At 39.2% G+C, this 17,961-nt stretch overlaps 1 protein-coding gene across 28 annotated transcripts in view; it reads left to right on the top strand.

The window, feature by feature from the left end:
• Positions 1-17,961, top strand: part of TRDN (triadin) — a 286,138-nt gene that overhangs the window by 254,314 nt on the left and 13,863 nt on the right. For 27 of the 28 annotated variants that reach the window (XM_081941060.1, XM_081941056.1, XM_081941059.1 and 24 more), the window contains 7 exons: positions 5,403-5,429; positions 8,324-8,371; positions 15,082-15,120; positions 15,901-15,948; positions 16,122-16,166; positions 16,458-16,502; positions 17,565-17,594. In XM_081941060.1, the coding sequence (XP_081797186.1) occupies positions 5,403-5,429; positions 8,324-8,371; positions 15,082-15,120; positions 15,901-15,948; positions 16,122-16,166; positions 16,458-16,502; positions 17,565-17,594 (282 nt within the window). The remainder of the gene's footprint in view (positions 1-5,402; positions 5,430-8,323; positions 8,372-15,081; positions 15,121-15,900; positions 15,949-16,121; positions 16,167-16,457; positions 16,503-17,564; positions 17,595-17,961) is intronic. The other variant, XM_081941042.1, reaches the window with a different exon arrangement.

Here is a 17,961-nt window from a genome sequence, read left to right as displayed (position 1 = left end):
CAGAGGCAGGATGCTTCTGACAATGCAGGTTCTGGATAATAAAACTGGTTGGATACCGTGGAAATAAAATGCCTCCCCCCCCTCTGTTCTGACAATAGGCATTGTTTATATTCTTTTCATTATCATTTTATTTTTGGCTTTTTGCTCAGCATAGATAATGATTCTAAACTGATTGTTTTCCTCTTGCCATTATATACATATATTACTTCATGATTTTTTCCCCCTTACCCTTTCTTTTGTGCATGTGCATAGGCATGGACATACATTCTCTTACATATTCTATTAAATGGCTATTTTTTTTAGAGTAGTAAATCAGGAAATATTTTCTGACACTATGGTTCACTTGCTTGAAGAATTTTCATTCGGAAACATTGTCTGTGGCCCATTTGCACATACATAAAAAGAGTACCCATAAAAATTAATACCCTCTTGGCATTCTAGAAAGAAGAGACTAATTAAAACTATAAAATAATTATAAAGAATAGTGACAGGTGATACCAAGAGAGGAACCAAAACATTGTCCAAAATTAATGAGCCCAGAAGAACTGATTATTTTGAAATAGGAGCATGCTTCTTAAATATATTCCTGGGAATTTTGACTTTTACAAGTCCCTCTGATGTAACCAGAATAAATGCTTATATTGTAGACAACAAAAGTAAGGAATTTCCTGAACTCTTTCTGTGCTTTGTCAAACAATGGCACGGAATCACTACCATTAATTTGCTCCCTATGGAACAATACCTTTGAGGCAGAGACTACTAATTACCTTATTTCAGCTTTTGTACATTATATGCTCATCTCTTCTTTTATCATTGGAGTAGTCCCAGTCCACTGCCAAAATGTTTCATTATTGTGAAAAGGAATGTTACACAGGTAGTCTTTGACTTATGACTGGTAATTTAATGATTGTACAGATTTACAGTGGAGGTCTTCATGGCTACTTACCATCAGGATTTGAAGATCTGACAGCAATCCTTCTCCATGGTTAGATGATCACATTTTGTGCACTCAGCAACGGGGGGGGGGGGGGGGGTGTATAAGTAATAGGAGCAACAGTGAAGGCTTCTTTTAAACAAATTGTGACAATATGCATAGAATCATAGTGATCAACAGATCTATTTAGTCCAATTCCCTGCTTCCTGCAGGATCAAAAATACAACATTTCCAATAGACTACTTGTCTCCATTTAAATACATCTGGATACTGGGTTTCACAGTGTAATGTTATAGCAGTCTACTGGAATGTGTGATTTTGTAACTTAAATCAATCACCCCATCTCCTTCCTTCTGAATCCCATGATATTGGGTAACTTTTGCCAGGATGGAGCCAGCAGGCAAAGCTAGTTCTATCTAGACAGGCATTATGCATCACAACGGATTTAGCAGATTGTAATCTGCTAAGTATTATTATGTATTTCTTATTTATGTTTACATTCCAACATTATTTTGTCTGCATCTTTGTGTTATTTTCAGTAGAAATGTAGAATAGAAAAGTTATAAATGAATAGTCTGCAATCCTTATAAAAGTTCCACTGACTTTTAACATATGGTACAACACTTGTCCTATGGTGGATGACTTCTGCCAAGACCCGGATATGGGCAGTGAATCTCTCCTGGTCTTATTTGTTGTCTCACTGATGTTTGGTACTATAGAGCAGGGCTGTCAAACTTCTGGCATGTGGACTGGATGCATCATGTGCTGGCCATGCCCTTGCCCAGTTTAGTGAAGGGGGCGGGAAGTCTCAATACATCATGTGACACCACCATAACGATATGAGTTTGACACCGCTGCTTTAGACCATCATCCCCTTTTGGGCCACTTGCAGGGGCTAAGAATAGGAGGCATGGTTTTACAATAGTTTAGCTCCTTCAATGGAACTCCTTCCATCAATGGAACAGCATGTCTCCTGGAGTTGTGAGTGCTCCATTACTAAAAATCAAAGAAACACAAGGCTGAGAGCGATCTTGGAGGTCTTCTAGTCCAACCCCCAAGGAGGTCTTCAAGAAAAGATTGGACAGCCATTTGACCAGGATGGAATAAAGTCTCCTGCCTTGGGCAGGGAGTGAGACTAGAAGATCTTCAAGATCCCTTCTAGCTCTATGGTTCTGCAACTCTTTCATAAAAGCTTCTAAATAGCTTTTATCCTTGGGCTGTCAGACTTCTGAATCAGTGGTGGGTTCCTACTGGTTTGGACCAGTTCGGTCGAACTGCTAGTGGTTTGGCAGCCTGTGTCGCTGGAACTGGCAGAACAATTTTAATTGGACTGCGCATGCATGTGCAGCGCACATCAAGTGCACATGCACAGCATATGCACATGAGCAAACCAGCAGTAAAGCCTGCCGGAACCCACCACTGTTCTGAATGCAGCATAACACCATAATCAGGTTTAATACGATAGACTTGCAGGGCCAGCATAATGTGCAACATGCTTATACTGGTGTTATATAATGTTACGTACATATATGTATTTGGTAATGTGTGCTAGTTATTACTTCTTTGGTTCTAAGGATTTCTTTTTTCTTTTATTTATTGGGTTATTGAGACGCATTCTGTGTTTTCGAGGGGGCTGCACCAAGGGAGGCTCATTCAATTTCACTGTACACATATTGTGCATTGACAGTAAAGATTTGATTTGATTTGAGCAGGCAGTAGTAGGAAAGAAAAGATTGATCTCTTGAGCACTCTCCCAAGAGTGTCACATAGACTGTTCCTCTTGATTCTGCATTTATATGAAGCCATTGAGGGAGATCATTGGTAGGCTTACAGCAGTGGTGAGGTCCGGATCCCGTTGCAGCCAGTACGGTTGCAACGGGGCCCGGTGTCCTCCACATGAACGTGTGCAGCACGCGCAAGCACGCAGCGTGCACATGCATCTCACCTTCCAGTGACGCCTCTGCAACACTCCAGCTGTTCGGCGGAGCGTCACGAGGCGCTGTACACGTCATGCACATGCGCGGAAGCACTAAAGGTTTTAAAGACAGGTAAGGAGCGTGGGCGGGCAGGTGGGCCCTCCGGAGCACCATACTGGAACGGTACTCGGTGCTCCGAGCAGGCTCCGGTACACCCGTACCATACCGGGCGTACCACCTGCAACCCACCACTGGTTTACAACAAAGTGTCTAACAGTATGTTGCCACCATGGAGGTGTAATCATCCTGTAATTGGAAACTATAAGTATCTGGATGTGGTAAAAAAAACTGAGGTTGAACTCTAACAAGATGTAATGTTGGGTTTTTTTATTGTTTTGGATATTGGAGAGATTAAAACCCTTTGGACTGATAAGTTTTTATTGCATTCATTGGGTGAATTTCTGTCTCCTTAAAAAGATGATGGTGTAAATTTGATTTTAAAAGTTTTAAAAATGTATGATTTCTTTTAACTCTGCAGCAAAACAATCCTTAGTATGCAAGAAAGTTAAAAATGGATTAATGGGCCAGAGAAATTCGGAATTGTAGCTTTTTGAATTATTTAGAAGATATTTTCACATAGGAAAATGGAGATTGCTTTGTTGTTTTTTAATGATAATCAGACCTTGAAGGCTGAGCACTAGAGCTAGAGAATAAAGAAAATGGAGCAGAAATCCTTAGTACAAACTTTGGAATACTTCTCAGCCAAACCTTTGACATAATGGATCAAATGCTTGATAAAATTGACAGAGCATGTTCTAATGAAGTTGTAAAACAAGAATGAGATGCAATTGATAGCTATGAAATTAATTTGAGGGAGACATTAAATGTAATACAAATGGTTCTGATGGATGATTTATTCCCCAAAGGGGATAAACAGATATTAAACCAAGAAACTGCTTTGGATTTTTTTTTCTTGATATACAAAAGAGTTCTGTCAAGATATGAAAAGATTATTTTAGAAGTGACAAACAAAAGGATAAAATTTACTTATTGATACAAAATAAATATGTTAAAATTGTGATAAATGATCAGCACATTACCTCGGGGACTTTTTTTTAAAGGGGTTAAAGAGTAATTTGAAAACTGAGGAAAGTTTATAAGACTGTCTTGCTTATGAGAAGATTATGAGACTTGTTGGTGCAGTGGTTAGAGTGTAGTACTGCAGGCTACTTCTGCTGACTGCCAGTTGCTTGCAGTTTGGCAGTTCAAATCCCACCAGGCTCAAGTTTGACTCAGCTTTCCATCCTTCTGAGGTGGGTAAAATGAGGATCCAGATTGTTGGGGGCAATATACTGACTCTGTAAAAAGACTTAGAGAAGACCGTAGAGCACTGTGAATCGGTATATAAGCATAAGTGCTATTGGCCAGGGTTAAAAAAAAGAAAGCAGTTATAGCTGATTTCCCTTACTGGGCTTTTGTTGACAAAGCTTGATTGACATAGCATTTTGACTAGTTTTTTTTTTTATTTTTTTACTTGAGTGGTATAAGAGAAGAGCAGACAAAGCTGGGGGAAGGGCATCATCACTTTAGAGTCATTGTGTTCAGTGGTGGGTTCCGTATCCCGTCGCAACCCGTACGCTGCAACAGGGCTGGCATCCACCACGTGCACATGCAGATCCAGCTGCTCAGCAGAGCATTGCACAGGTGCCATACGCTGCATGCGCATGCACAAATGGCCTGGTTGGGTCAAATACAGCTCAGGAACACGGGCAGGTGGGCTCTCTGAAGCACCATACCGGAACGGTGCCTGCTGCTCCCAGCAGGCACTGGTACACCCGTACCGGGGTGTGCCATCTGTAACCCACCACTGATTTTGTTCCCACAAGTGATCCATGTCCACTCTCTCTTGAATTCTGTTGCCCTTTACCTGGCACAATTTAGTTTTGAACTTTATTTGACCAGATTCTTATGTATAGGCTTGAATAAATCTTCTATGCTGCAACTTTATGAATAGTCCTGATTCTTTGTGCCTGATAGGAGATGAGCTATGGGGAGAAGAGAGATTATGTTTTAACTAGAGACAGTGATAAGCTACTAAAATTGTTTTTACCCACTGGGATGAAGGAAAAAGTCATTTCTTTTTTCTTTCTCTTTCTCCTTTATTTTTTTTCCTTCTACACATTCCCTGGTTTTTCTTTTTCTTATATTTTTCTGTTTGTATTTTTGCAGTACTCTATGCATTGATGTTTATTATTTTCATTTATAATTTTTAATAATGTTATTTTTTTTAAAAGGGGGGAATGGAAGTTGCCTACTGTGTACTGACACTGTTATGACTCTGGTGGTATATAAACATAAATGCATAATTTGGAACACTATTACCATAAATTGACTTTTATTGCTTGGAAAACCATTGCATAGAAAATTACATTACTGTGACTTTCAGCCATAAAAATGTTTCATTTTACAATCTTCATTTTCTAAAGATTAGAGGGATCCAGGAACTAAAATTAATTATTTTGTTTTGTTTTTCTTTGTTTCCTTTTTTTTAGGCAAGGAGGCAGAACATAAAACACCAAGTAAGTCTCTAAACTTTACAACTATTGAAAAATACAGGAATAATGATGATGGTTAGAATTTGATGGTATTTGCCAGTTGGGTTTTCACTGACAGTGGCAAACATGCATCCTTTGCCTATCTGCTAAACCAGCTGTAGGATTTGGAAATTCTCCAGAGCAGATCTGGAGGTTCCACAAGGAGGTACATTGAGTTCCATTCACAGATGGATGTTGTATTTTCTCATTGAAATGTGGTTATAATCATACTTTAGCTGTATGGAGTAGTCACAATAGCTTTACTCCTGTAATATATGTGACTGTCACATGATTTTTCAGACTATATAATAATGTCCTATAGTATAGCTCGGTCTAATCATCTTAAAAGGTTTCTCCTCCCTGCAGTGGTTGATGGCCCTAGTTAACATAGGCCCTTATTCCTTTTATATGAAGGAGATATTATGAAGTTACCAAGACTTACCATTTGCATGTTCTCGCTAATATATACCCATTCCAGAATTGTATTTTGTGTAGGCTTATCTTCTCAGAGAAAACCTATGCATGGGCATACATGTCAGTTCATTATCTACTGTATGCTAGTTTGAGAACATCAGAAGACAGGGCTAAGACTATAGCTCTTCTCTCAGTAATTCTGGAATGACTCATTTTGTGTGAAATCTGAAAAGAATTTAAAAGTTAAGAGCAGAGACTATACAATACATCGGCAAAGCAATGTTGAATTTATCTTGTAAATTCGAACACAGGTACGAACCCATTTAAGGACGTACCTTGTGGCATTGAGAGCGGCCAAACGTCAATATTGTGCCGCTCTCATTGCATCCGCAGAGAACCGCCCTGCCGCCCTGTTTCGGGTGTCCCGCTCCCTCCTGTTTCAGAGGCCGCGGGAGGCCCCTTTACAGGGTAGGGCAGAGGAATTTGGGAAATATCTGCAGGATAAAATCGCTCAAATCCAGAAGGATTGGGTCCCTTTCAGTGGTCTAGTGGAGACGTCCACGGCGAGTCTTGAGAGACCAGTCTGGGAGGAGTTTGACTTGGTTGCCATCGAGGATTTGGACAGAATGCGTGGACGACTGCGACCTACCACATGTTTACTGGACCCGTGCCCCTCCTGGCTTGTACTGGCATCCTGGGAGGTTACACGTGACTGGCTCCTGGGCCTAGTGAACGCTTCGTTGGGTGAGGGGTCTCTTCCGGCCGCCTTGAAAGAGGCGGTGGTGAGACCCTTGCTCAAGAAGCCTTCCCTGGACCCTACGGAGCTGGCCAATTATCGTCCTGTCTCCAACCTTCCCTTTTTGGCGAAGGTTGTAGAGAGTGTGGTGGCTTATCAGTTTCCACGACATCTGGAGGAAAATGATTATCTAGACCCACGCCAGTCCGGCTTTTGCCCCGGACACAGCACGGAGACGGCCTTGGTCGCGTTGGTGGATGATCTCTGGAGGGCCAGAGATAGGGGTTGTTCCTCTATCCTGGTCCTATTAGATCTCTCGGCGGCTTTTGATACCATCGACCATGGTATCCTGTTGCACCGACTGGAGGGGTTGGGGGTTCGGGGCACCGTTTTGCGGTGGTTCGGCTCCTACCTTTCCGGCCGGACGCAACGTGTGTTGGCAGGGGAGCAGAGGTCGACCCTAAGCCCCCTTACTTGTGGGGTGCCACAGGGGTCGGCCCTCTTGCCACCCCTGTTCAACACATATATGAAGCCGCTGGGTGAGATCATTCGTGGTTTCGGGGTGGGATATCATCTGTACGCTGATGATACTCAGCTGTACATTTCCACCCCGAACCACCCCAACGAGGCCATCGAAGTGATGTCCCGGTGTGTGGAAGCCGTACGGGTCTGGATGGATGACAACCGACTCAAGCTCAACCCCTCCAAGACGGAGTGGCTGTGGGTTCCGGCCCCCGGTTCAACCAGTTAATTCCATCTCTGGCCATCGGGGGCGTACAGCTGGCCCCCGTGGAGCAGCCGCGCAATTTGGGCGTCCTCCTGGATACCCGGCTGTCCATGGATGACCATGTGACAGCCGTGGCAAGGGGGGCGTTCCACCAGGTTTGCCTGGTGCGCCAATTGCGCCCCCTATTGGACCGGGATGCCTTACGCATAGTCACTCATGCGCTGGTGATGTCTCGCTCGACTACTGCAATGCTCTCTACATGGGGCTTCCCTTGAAATGCACTCGGAGACTACAGTTGGTCCAGAATGCGGCCGCCCTGGTGATTATGGGGAGTACAAGGTACTCCCATGTGACACCTCTCCTGCGCGAACTGCACTGGCTTCCTGTGGTCTATCGGGTGCGTTTCAAGGTTTTGATAACGATCTTTAAAGCGCTCCATGGCACAGGACCTAGCTACTTGCGGGATCGTATCCTGCCCCATACATCCCTACGACCAATTCGCTCGCACAGAGAGGGACTTCTCCAGGTGCCGTCCACCAGACAGTGTCAGGGGGCGGCGCCTAGGAGCAGAGCCTTCTCTGTGGCGGGCCCAGCCCTGTGGAATGACCTCCCCCCGGATATCAGGACTACCTCTGACCTCCACTCCTTCCGTGCAAAGCTCAAGACCCACCTTTTCCAAGTAGCTGGCCTGGCTCAACCATAGTCTGATCATATCGCTCCTGACGGGTTTTTAATCTTGTAATTTTACTTAGGGGATTTTAAATTGCAATCTTAATTCTATTTCCATTTATCTGTCTACCTCCTCCACGTATACGTCTATATTTATGTGTATGTATTGTCTATATTTGTATTTTATGTGTTTTTATTGTACGCCGCCCCGAGTCCTTCTGGAGAGGGTGCGGCTAACAAATAAATTATTATTATTATTATTATTATTATTATTATTATTATTATTATTATTATTATTATTATTATTATTATTGTATTGCTCCCACTTTTTAGAACAAGAAGTTCTTAGGCATGAAAAAGGAGCTCATCCAGCAAAACCAGGTATTTATTCTAATATTCACACTTCACACAATCACTTGGCAAAGTAGAAGAAGGAATTGACAAACTGAGCAAAATAATAAGGCATCTGACATTACTGCTATTATACTATGTATACTTCTTTGGCTTACTCTTGGCTTAAATAATAGGGATGTACCATCCTGTCCTTATTCAAAAGTAAGCATGATTTTTTTGGGTGGGGGGAGGGGGCATGCAATATATGTAGAATCTAAGCCAAGAGCAAGCTTAAGAACTATAACCCAACATTATCCTTTTCTCCTTTTCCTCCATTGAAGTAAGGTTCTTTAATTTCTCTCCAAGTCCAAAGAAATTACAAGATGTGTCATGTTATATTTATATTTGCTGCCCTGCTTTGCATGTGAATGCTTTTTCTAAACCTGCAATTTAAATAGCCTTGTTAACTTGGTTGCTAATAATGTCTTTGCTGCTATTCCATCTTTTTCTAAAAAGGTGGTTATGCACTTTAACATATTGAATTAATAGAATTTCCTAACTATTGTTAGTCAAATAGCTTAAATAATGCATTTGACAATTAACTGTGATTAATATTTTACTTTCTTTTATTTATGTCATTTAAAAAAACAAATAGTAAAGAATATAAATAAGTCACATGTAAAGAGCTAGAATACTGAAATACCAGTGTTTTTTTTCAGGGATGCTTTTAAGGAGAAGGTCAAAAGTCAAGGTTGGGTCTATATCCATGTGATCAAAGCCTGCCTCTTTTTAACATGCATCAAGATGCCTGAAAAAAGGGGTGGAGCTTTGATTGCATGTTGGCTTTTTTGATCCCTTTCTCTGCAGGCATCCCTGGTTCCATCAACAACTTTCAGGGCTGCCCCATGAATGAGCCCAAGATGAATTTCCTTGATATAAGAAGAGTTTAAATGCAATAACTCAATCTATAGCAGATTGACACATTTGAAACTCTTTCCTTCAGCACCAGTAATGAACATCTTTGTGCTACATATCATGTTTTATTGCCACGGAGAGCATAATATTAAGTAATATAGTAAGAATTAGTTACATTGCAAGGTAAATGTAATTAAAAGAGGCTTTGGATAGAGAATGTAAGATGTAGATGTTCTCAGGAGGCATCTCTTTTTATGATTTATGGAAATTATCCATGTGCAAAGAAGCAGTGTGTTCCCTGTAGTGAATTGCAACTTGCAGTTTGCTGCAAAATAAATGTTTAAATATAGAGAATAATTGGTAAAAATTACTGTGACTCTCATATACTTGCTATTATTTTTGTGCCATTACAATATAGCCAGTAGAAGATCGTCTACATATTTTTTAGAGTAGGTTTATCCAGAGTGGTCAATATTCAACCTCCAAGGATCAATGGGACTGTCTATTATTATTATTTTTCATCATAGTCAGCCAGATGTTCAGTCTGGGTTTGGGATTTTTGTTTACCTATCAAGTCCTTACCAAGGACCTGGGATAGGCAAATCTGGATATTTGATGGTGTTACAGATATCGTCGCATGATGGAAGCAGTTCCAAGTAAAGCTGCCTTCTGCAATTGACTGATGGCAAATTTGTCAATCCCCATGGTGTTCAAGTGGTGCTCCAGTTGTTTTGGGATTACACCCAAGGCACCTATTACTATTGGTACTACCCTTGCTTGCTTTTGCCATCTTCTTCTTCTTCTTCTTCTTCTTCTTCTTCTTCTTCTTCTTCTTCTTCTTCTTCTTCTTCTTCTTCTTCTTCTTCTTCTTCTACTACTACTACTACTACTACTACTACTACTACTACTATTATTATTATTATTATTATTATTATTATTATTATTATTATTATTATTATTATTATTTGGATAATCTTTGGTGAGATTCACAGCCTTTGGGGCTGGTTGATAGCTCAACAGCTCGAGTCCTAATCAAGGACTTAGGAACTGTTAAGGTAACGTCGGAGGATATAAGTTGTTCCAAGTAGGGTGGTTTTTTGTAGAGTCAGAATGTTCAAGTCAGGTAAATTTAGAATTTTCTAATAGCAAGGTAGCCCTTTAGGTATTGATCCAAGGGCTCCAATTAGAATTGGGACAACATATTATTTCTTTTTCCACAGTCGCACAACCTCAATTTGCAAGTCCCGGTATTTTGTGATTTTTTCTTGCTGTTTATCTTCAATTCGTGCATCACCAGGTAGTGCAATGTCAATGAACCATACTTTTTAAAAAAATTTTGTTATGTCAGGTATGTTGTAGGCCAAGTGCCTGTCAGTCTGGATTCTGAAGTACCACAAGATCTTGACTTTCTCATTCTCTAAAACCTTCTCAACCTGATGGTCCCAGTGGTATTTGCTGTACTCAAATCCAAACTTTTGGCACAATTTCCAGTGAATAATTTTATCAACGTGGTCATGGCGTTGTAGGTAGTCATTTTGTGAAATTTTGCTGCACCCACTGATCAAGTGGTCAACTGTCTCATCTTTCTCATTACAGAGGCGACATTTGCTGTTGGTGGTAACATGTTGAATTTTTGTCTTCATGCAGTTTGTGGCTAAGGCTTGTTCTTGAGCTGCCAAAATAAAGCCTTCTGTTTCTTTTTTCAGTACTCCTGATCTTAACCAGTTCCAAGTTAGTTTTTGGTCAGCTATGCCTTCAATACTTTTCAAGTATTGGCCATGCATAGCTTTGCTTTTCCAATTTTCAGCTCACTTCTCAATTACTTCTTTCTTATATTCAGTTTTTAACTTAGTTGGCCTCCTTTATTTACTTCCTTAATCATTGGTTCTTCACTTTTCTGGATATAATCATTCAAGCTGTGTCTTTCTTCTTCCACAGTCTGCTTTACTTGTAGGAGTCTTCGACCACCTTCTGCTCTTGGTAGATACAGTCGGTCAACATCACTTTTAGGGTGCAAAGCATGATTCATTGTCATAAGCTTCCTTGTTTTTCTGTCCAAATTGTCCAACTCCATCTGGGTCCAGTCAATTATTCCTGCAGAGTTACACGTTACCCAGGCTTTTATGATGTTTCCTCCACTCAGTTTGGACTTTAATATCTTGTGAATTTGTCGAATGTACTTGGCTGAGGTTAATTCCTTGACTTTATTATGCATTGTCAGAGGCCTCTAAAATCCCCAAGTACTTGTAGACTTCTTCTGGTTTTACTGCCTTTATCATTTCTTCATTCTCAAGTTGTATTCTATCATCTTCTAGGACCTTGCCTGCCTTGGTTGCCATTGTTGCACATTTGTCAATTCCAAGCTGCATACCAATGTCTTGGCTAAATTCTTTTGTGCTTTCAATTAATAAATTCAGTTCAGCTTTTGTTTTACCAAACAGCTTCAAATCATCCATGAACACCAAGTGTGAAATTTTCAGTCCTTTCTTTGCAAGTTTGTATCCACAGTTCACCTTCTTCAAAATGGTTGTCAGTGGTAGCATTGCGAGTATAAAAAGTAGGGGTGAAAGGGAATCACCGTGGGAAATGCCTCGTTTAATTTCAACTTCACCCAGTTCTTCTCCATTAGCCATAAGCTTCGTTTTCCAGAGGTTCATTGAAGTTTCCATGAATTTTTGTATGTTGCTGCTAATGTCAAAGATTTTCAGGCATTTCTTGATCTAGCTGTGGGGAACTGAATCAAACACTTTCTTATAGTCTATCCAAACCATGAACAGCTTGGTTCATCTTTTCTTTGAATTATTTAGGATTTGCTTGTCAATCAGCAGCTGGTCCTTTGTTCCACTTGAATTTTTGCAGCATTCTTTCTGTTTTACAGGAAGCAAGTCATTTCTTTCCAAGTATCCATAAATTTGCTTTGCAATGATACCAGTAAGGAGCTTGTATGTTGTTGGCAAAAAGGTGAGTGGCCTATAGTTTTCAGGGTCCTTTCCTTTTTCTTTATCTTTTTGGATCAAAAATGTCCTTCCAATTGTCATCCATTCATCATTGTCAGGTGTTTTAAAGATCTGGTTCATTTGGGCTGCCAATCTTTCGTGCATACTTGTAAGTGCCTTTAGCCAGAAACCATGTAGCTCATCTGGTCCAGGTGCACTCCAATTCTTCACTTTTCTTGACTGTCTTTGCACCATTTCTTTTGTTATTTTCACATCTTCCATTTAATGTACTTTAATAGAATCCTCAACCTGCTTGATCCGTGCTGTATTTCTGTTGTGCTTCTTGTTGTTTTCCCACAAATTCTTCCAGAATTTCAGAGCTTTCTCTTTATCAGGATTTTCATTTGTTGTTACTCCATCTCCACTTTCTAAGCTCTTATAAAACTGGTGCTGATTTGCTCTGAACTGTGAGTTTTCCTTGAACTGAGTTACTCGATTTTCATACGGTACCGTTTTATCTTTTCAGCAATGGCAACAACCCTCTGCTTCAGCTCTTCAATTACTACTGCAATCTCCTTATTCTCCAAATCATCTTGCTTTATTATTATTATTATTATTATTATTATTATTATTATTATTATTATTAGTAGTAGTAGTAGTAGTAGTAGTAGCAGCATTTATTAAATTATTTTATATGATAAATGTTTGGGGGTTGATGAACAATCTAAAACTTTATGAAGGGTTAATAAGCTGAAGAGTATGGGAACCGCTGTTTAGAGGCGTTAATAGTTGCATATTATTCTTTAATCCCACAATCCCTCCATTTGTCTACTTCAGGTTCTCCATGACTACAAAATGAACTCCCTCTGATCACATTGTCTCTGAACTTGAATACAAATTTTAGCGACACATTATGATAACATGGCTTTCTTCTAGCCAAATTTAGTCTTGATGCCAAAAAAGATTTTGCACCAAATTTCAAACTTTATTCTTACTCACGTTGTCAAAAGATTGTAAGCTTTTACAGTGCTGGGTTGATCAACATATAATTGATGTAATATAATGCTGCAAATAGATCTCTTCAAATATCTGTGCCCCTACTTCAAGTACAGATAGACTGCTGCTCTTGAGAGAATTATTGTGTTGTAATATCAGTTGTCTCCTATCTGATGGGTAACTGAAGAACATCTATGAATACCAATGTATTAACTTAGATAAATGTGAATAATCGTTGCATTATTTTAAAATGAGGAAGGTAAAGATAGTAACATGAAGGAAACCTTAAATTATCTATTTCTATATCTATCAATCATAATAGGAATGAACAGAAGTAATTGGAATTATATTTTAAAAGTTATTATCAATTTCTATATTTCTTTCACTACTTATCTATTTTGCTAGATCTCTAATTAATTCCTTGTGGAAGATGTTTAGTATTTTGGAACATCAGGAACTTTATTTGCATTAAAAAGACTACTGGTGCATTCTATTTTTTAATTATTTAAATCTAGAAAATATTTTCATGTAACATAGCTCCATGAAAAGACAAGGCTCTGCCATCTACATTTATATTTACTTTTTTATTTATGTCTTATATTTCTACTCAATAAATGTTAAACTGTTTGCATCTTATTTGCAGCTGTAATCAATATTTCAAATAACTTTAGATGTCTGCCATGTTGCAAGGATGTAAAATGGATACTGACTGGAGATAATCTGCAGAACAGATCATGTTAAAACAATAATATGAAGTCCCAAGGCAAAATCCAATATATCAGCTTTGGCATTAAAACAGATCAGGCTTTCCTAATGGGCATCCTCCAGCTATCACTTTTATCCTGAACCGGTGTCCATTGATCTTCTGGCTGATAGATTGTCAGAAACATAATCCAACATATCTGAAAGACATTTATTTAAGCAGACTAGTCTATATCTGGAATAATAAGTCTAGACTAGCCCTTGCAAGAAAATAAAATGACAAAAATCTAATTCATAATATCTATAATCTGCCAAAAAATCCTGTCAACTTCTTTATATCTTAAAAAGTTTCCATTTCGACTGCCCTTATATTTTCTCAGATATCTTGTGGACTAGATTAGGGTAATTCAACGTATACAGCTTGATGTCTGTGGAGATTCTCAGTCATCCCAGTCATGGTTGCTTTTTCCAAAGGTGCTTCTTCCAAAGGCAACTGGACTTTGGTTTTCCTTGAAGACATTTTGCTTCTCATCCAAGAAGTTGGCCAGAACTTAAGAAGCTTCTTGGATGAGAAGCGAAACATCTTCAAGGAAAACCAAAGTCCAGTTGCCTTTGGAAAACGTATATTTGGGACAACGTGTACAGCTTGTTTTTACAAGTGAAATATTTCTACATTCACTTAACAAAAGTGTTGTTGTATGCTTAGTGTATGCAATATATATTATACATGTAGTCTTTGATTTGCAACTGGTCACTTAGTGCCCATTCAAAGTTACAACAGACCTACTTTGGGAGTACTTACAGCCCAGATTCAAAGTTCCAATGGTCAGGTCCCCTCCAGGGTCACATGATCGCTTGGCAATACAGCCACATTGATGCCATTTGCAGCATCCTGTGATCACATTACTCTTTTACGATTGTTTGGCTGAAAACTGGACATTTATTTCCGGTTTTCTGCAAAACCACGCCCATAGAGAACCATGGATTTGCTTAATAACCACCACTTAATGACTACTACTAAAAAGGTCATAATATCAGGTTGATCATGTTTTATAAACTTTACAATGTACAACCATAATGGGCAGATTCTATTATAGTCATATGTAAATAACTACCTGCATGGAAAACAACCTCATATTCTCAAAGTATGAAGATTTATATAGATGTACTTTTTTTTCTTTCTCTTTCTATCTTCATGCTACCCAATAGAAAGACCAGAAAAAACAACAGCTGAACTCAAAGTTGCAGGTAAACATATAGTATATGTACATAGCATATAGTACATACATACATACATATAGCCTATGTAATAAATCATAAGAACCGTGTACCTGATGTACCCAGAACTTCACCTGATAAATCTACTGAGCATCATAAAAACTAATTATACCTGTCCCATTAAATAATCTGCCTCAAAGTGTCAAATATTCTATTTTTTTATCACTCACTTCATCTTCATGGTAGCTGCAAACTTTAATCACTTACTTGGAATTATCTGGCTGTTAGTGTCTGGAAGGGTAATGTAGCATGTGGAGAGATTATGCTAGGCTGCTCACAGTTGAGCAAATAGAGACTGAAGTTGCATTAAAGTGAGCTGGATCGGAGGGGGGGGGGAGACAGATAGAATGAACAGCTTTATGGTAAACTGCCAACTACCTGCTGTTGTTCTCAGCAGGAAGTATCAGAGTGACAGCCATGCTCCAGCTCTGCACCTTAGTTAATTTCAGTCTGTCTCCTTGTATGAAGTCACAGTTGATTGACTATATTCAGGGATGCCTGGAAAAAAATGGATGCCGAAGAAAGACATCTGTGCATATATCAAATCACTTGAGATATGATTCAATCCAAGTCCATAGAAGAGCACATAAATGTGCAAATATAAGATCTGCTCTGTTTCCAACCACATTTAACTTCCCTGCTGCTGACAGATGGAAATCAGAAGTTTGTTTTCTCCAAGGGTTTGTGAAACAGTATGCAAATATCCAAGTTCCCTAAAGTTTAACCTCTATGATTTGGACATTTTTGCAGATGGGAAAAAAGCAGAAAAATCTTTGAGAGAAAAGAAAGAAAAACATGGTAAGATTGGGGTATTTTTCCTCCTTCTAAAAGATTGTATGAAAAGTAATCATTCTCTGAATTTGCTAATATCTTTCCTTCTTCACTTACCTTAATATTAATAAAGTGGATTGTATGAGCTTCAGTTTAAATATTGTATGTGATTTTTCTTTCTTTTTCTTTTACTTATACAGGAAAAACAGTTGAAAAGACACCCTTGAAAGTAAAACATGATAAAGGTATGTATGTATGTATGTATGTATGTATGTATGTATGTATGTATGTGTATGTATAAGGTTTCTATCCAGCCATTCATTCAAGGCAATCTGCACAAACCTTTTCCTATGAAGTAGGTTGGGGTGATGCAGAATGAGTCCAGAATCACCCAGTGAGCTTCAGTGGCTGAGATCTATCTGTCTGTCTGTCTGTCTGTCTGTCTGTCTGTCTGTCTGTCTGTCTGTCTATTTCTATGTCTATAACTCTTGTATTTAGAATCCAAAACAATTAAATATTTTTGTTCTGTTTAACAGTTCCTGCAGAAAAAGCAGCTCATTTTTATTACAATATGACTACAGGTAATTGGTGATTGGTTTCCTCCTCCTCCTCCTCCTCCTCCTCCTCCTCCTCCTCCTCCTCCTCCTCCTCCTCCTCCTCCTCCTCCCTTACTCTTTAAATCCAGTGGCTATTAAAATTTAGTATTAATTGTTCACTATTGAGATCCATTGATCGCAATGAAAAACCACATTTTTACTTGAGTTTACTTGAACTCATATGTGGCTATTTCCCAAGCCGTAACTTTCTACTGTTTGATATACTATGGTTGGGGGGGGGGGGTTTGTCCAACTTTAGCAGGTGCTCCAGCTGCAGCCCTACCTGGGACCTTCTGATAGTGATCCATGCCCTCATTAACACTTGATTAGATTTTCTGCAGCTATTCTACAAGACCATTTGGGAAGCTGTAGGCAGTCCAAAATGGGGCTGATGTAGAATCTGGCACTCACGCATGGACCCTATGTTGGCTTCCTTAGGTTTTCAGGTAAAATTTAAACTTGGCAGCAAGTTAGTTTCAGGGCTGCTTTTACCCATGAGAATCACACCTGACCGATTCAACATTTTGGGGGGAAAGTGATCTTCCCTCCTCACGTTTGCGTGGTATAGGAGGCTAAATCATGTTGCATTTCTGTAGCAGCACCAGTCTTTTGGAATGGCCTCCTTCTGGAAGGTAGGCTAGTTCTGAACTTGACTGTCTTTTGGAAGCAGCTGAAAATAGGTCTTTTCTGGAAGGTCTTGGAAGTGGTTTCCATGTGCCTGAAAAGTATATTAAAAAATGGACAAATACGGAATCCACATGGTATCACCCAAGAGGATTTCTTATACAACTGTGCAAAAAAGAAAAATCCTTTCATCCCGTTATGAAAGACATTCATAGTCATAGCTGTTTTGAGTTTCAGTATGATGTGACTTCAAAAATGCTGCTGGATTAAGTTAATTAAGTAGCAAAGAAAGCAATTGAAAGAAAGCAAATTAGCAAAGAAAGCAAAGAATTAATTGATTAGCAAAGAAAGCAAAGAATTGGCAAAGAAACTTGCTCTGCAGATTCTCTCCCTCTTTCTGAGATTTTCTTTCTTTCTTTTCAGAAAAATTTTCAAAAGCTGCAAAACCAGGAGGTAAGTTAAAGGCCTTGCAAATATCTTTGTTTTTCAAGTGACTTTAATTCCTTGTCAGGACATGTAACTCGGTATCCGCAGTATTGTTTTACCTCATCTTGTCAGATTAAGAAAGAATGAACAATTTGCCTTTGAAAACTAGTTAATGAGGGAAAGCTCATTTTACATATTTTGTAAGATTAAACTAATCTTGAAAGCAGTTGCATTATGTAGGAGAAAAGATAAATTAGGAGAAAGAATGTGAACAAGACATCTACTTTTATACGTTTCGTGTTGCTACCTGCACAATTACAAGAGGGGATAGTTCCAAAAAATGATTTCCATATAGGTCAGCTACTATATATCAGACTTTTTCCAACAGCTGTGT

Source organism: Natrix helvetica, assembly GCF_964273705.1.
Source record: "Natrix helvetica genome assembly, chromosome: 2".
Classification (NCBI taxonomy): domain Eukaryota; kingdom Metazoa; phylum Chordata; class Lepidosauria; order Squamata; family Natricidae; genus Natrix; species Natrix helvetica.
This window is presented reverse-complemented; position numbering and strand designations above follow the sequence as displayed.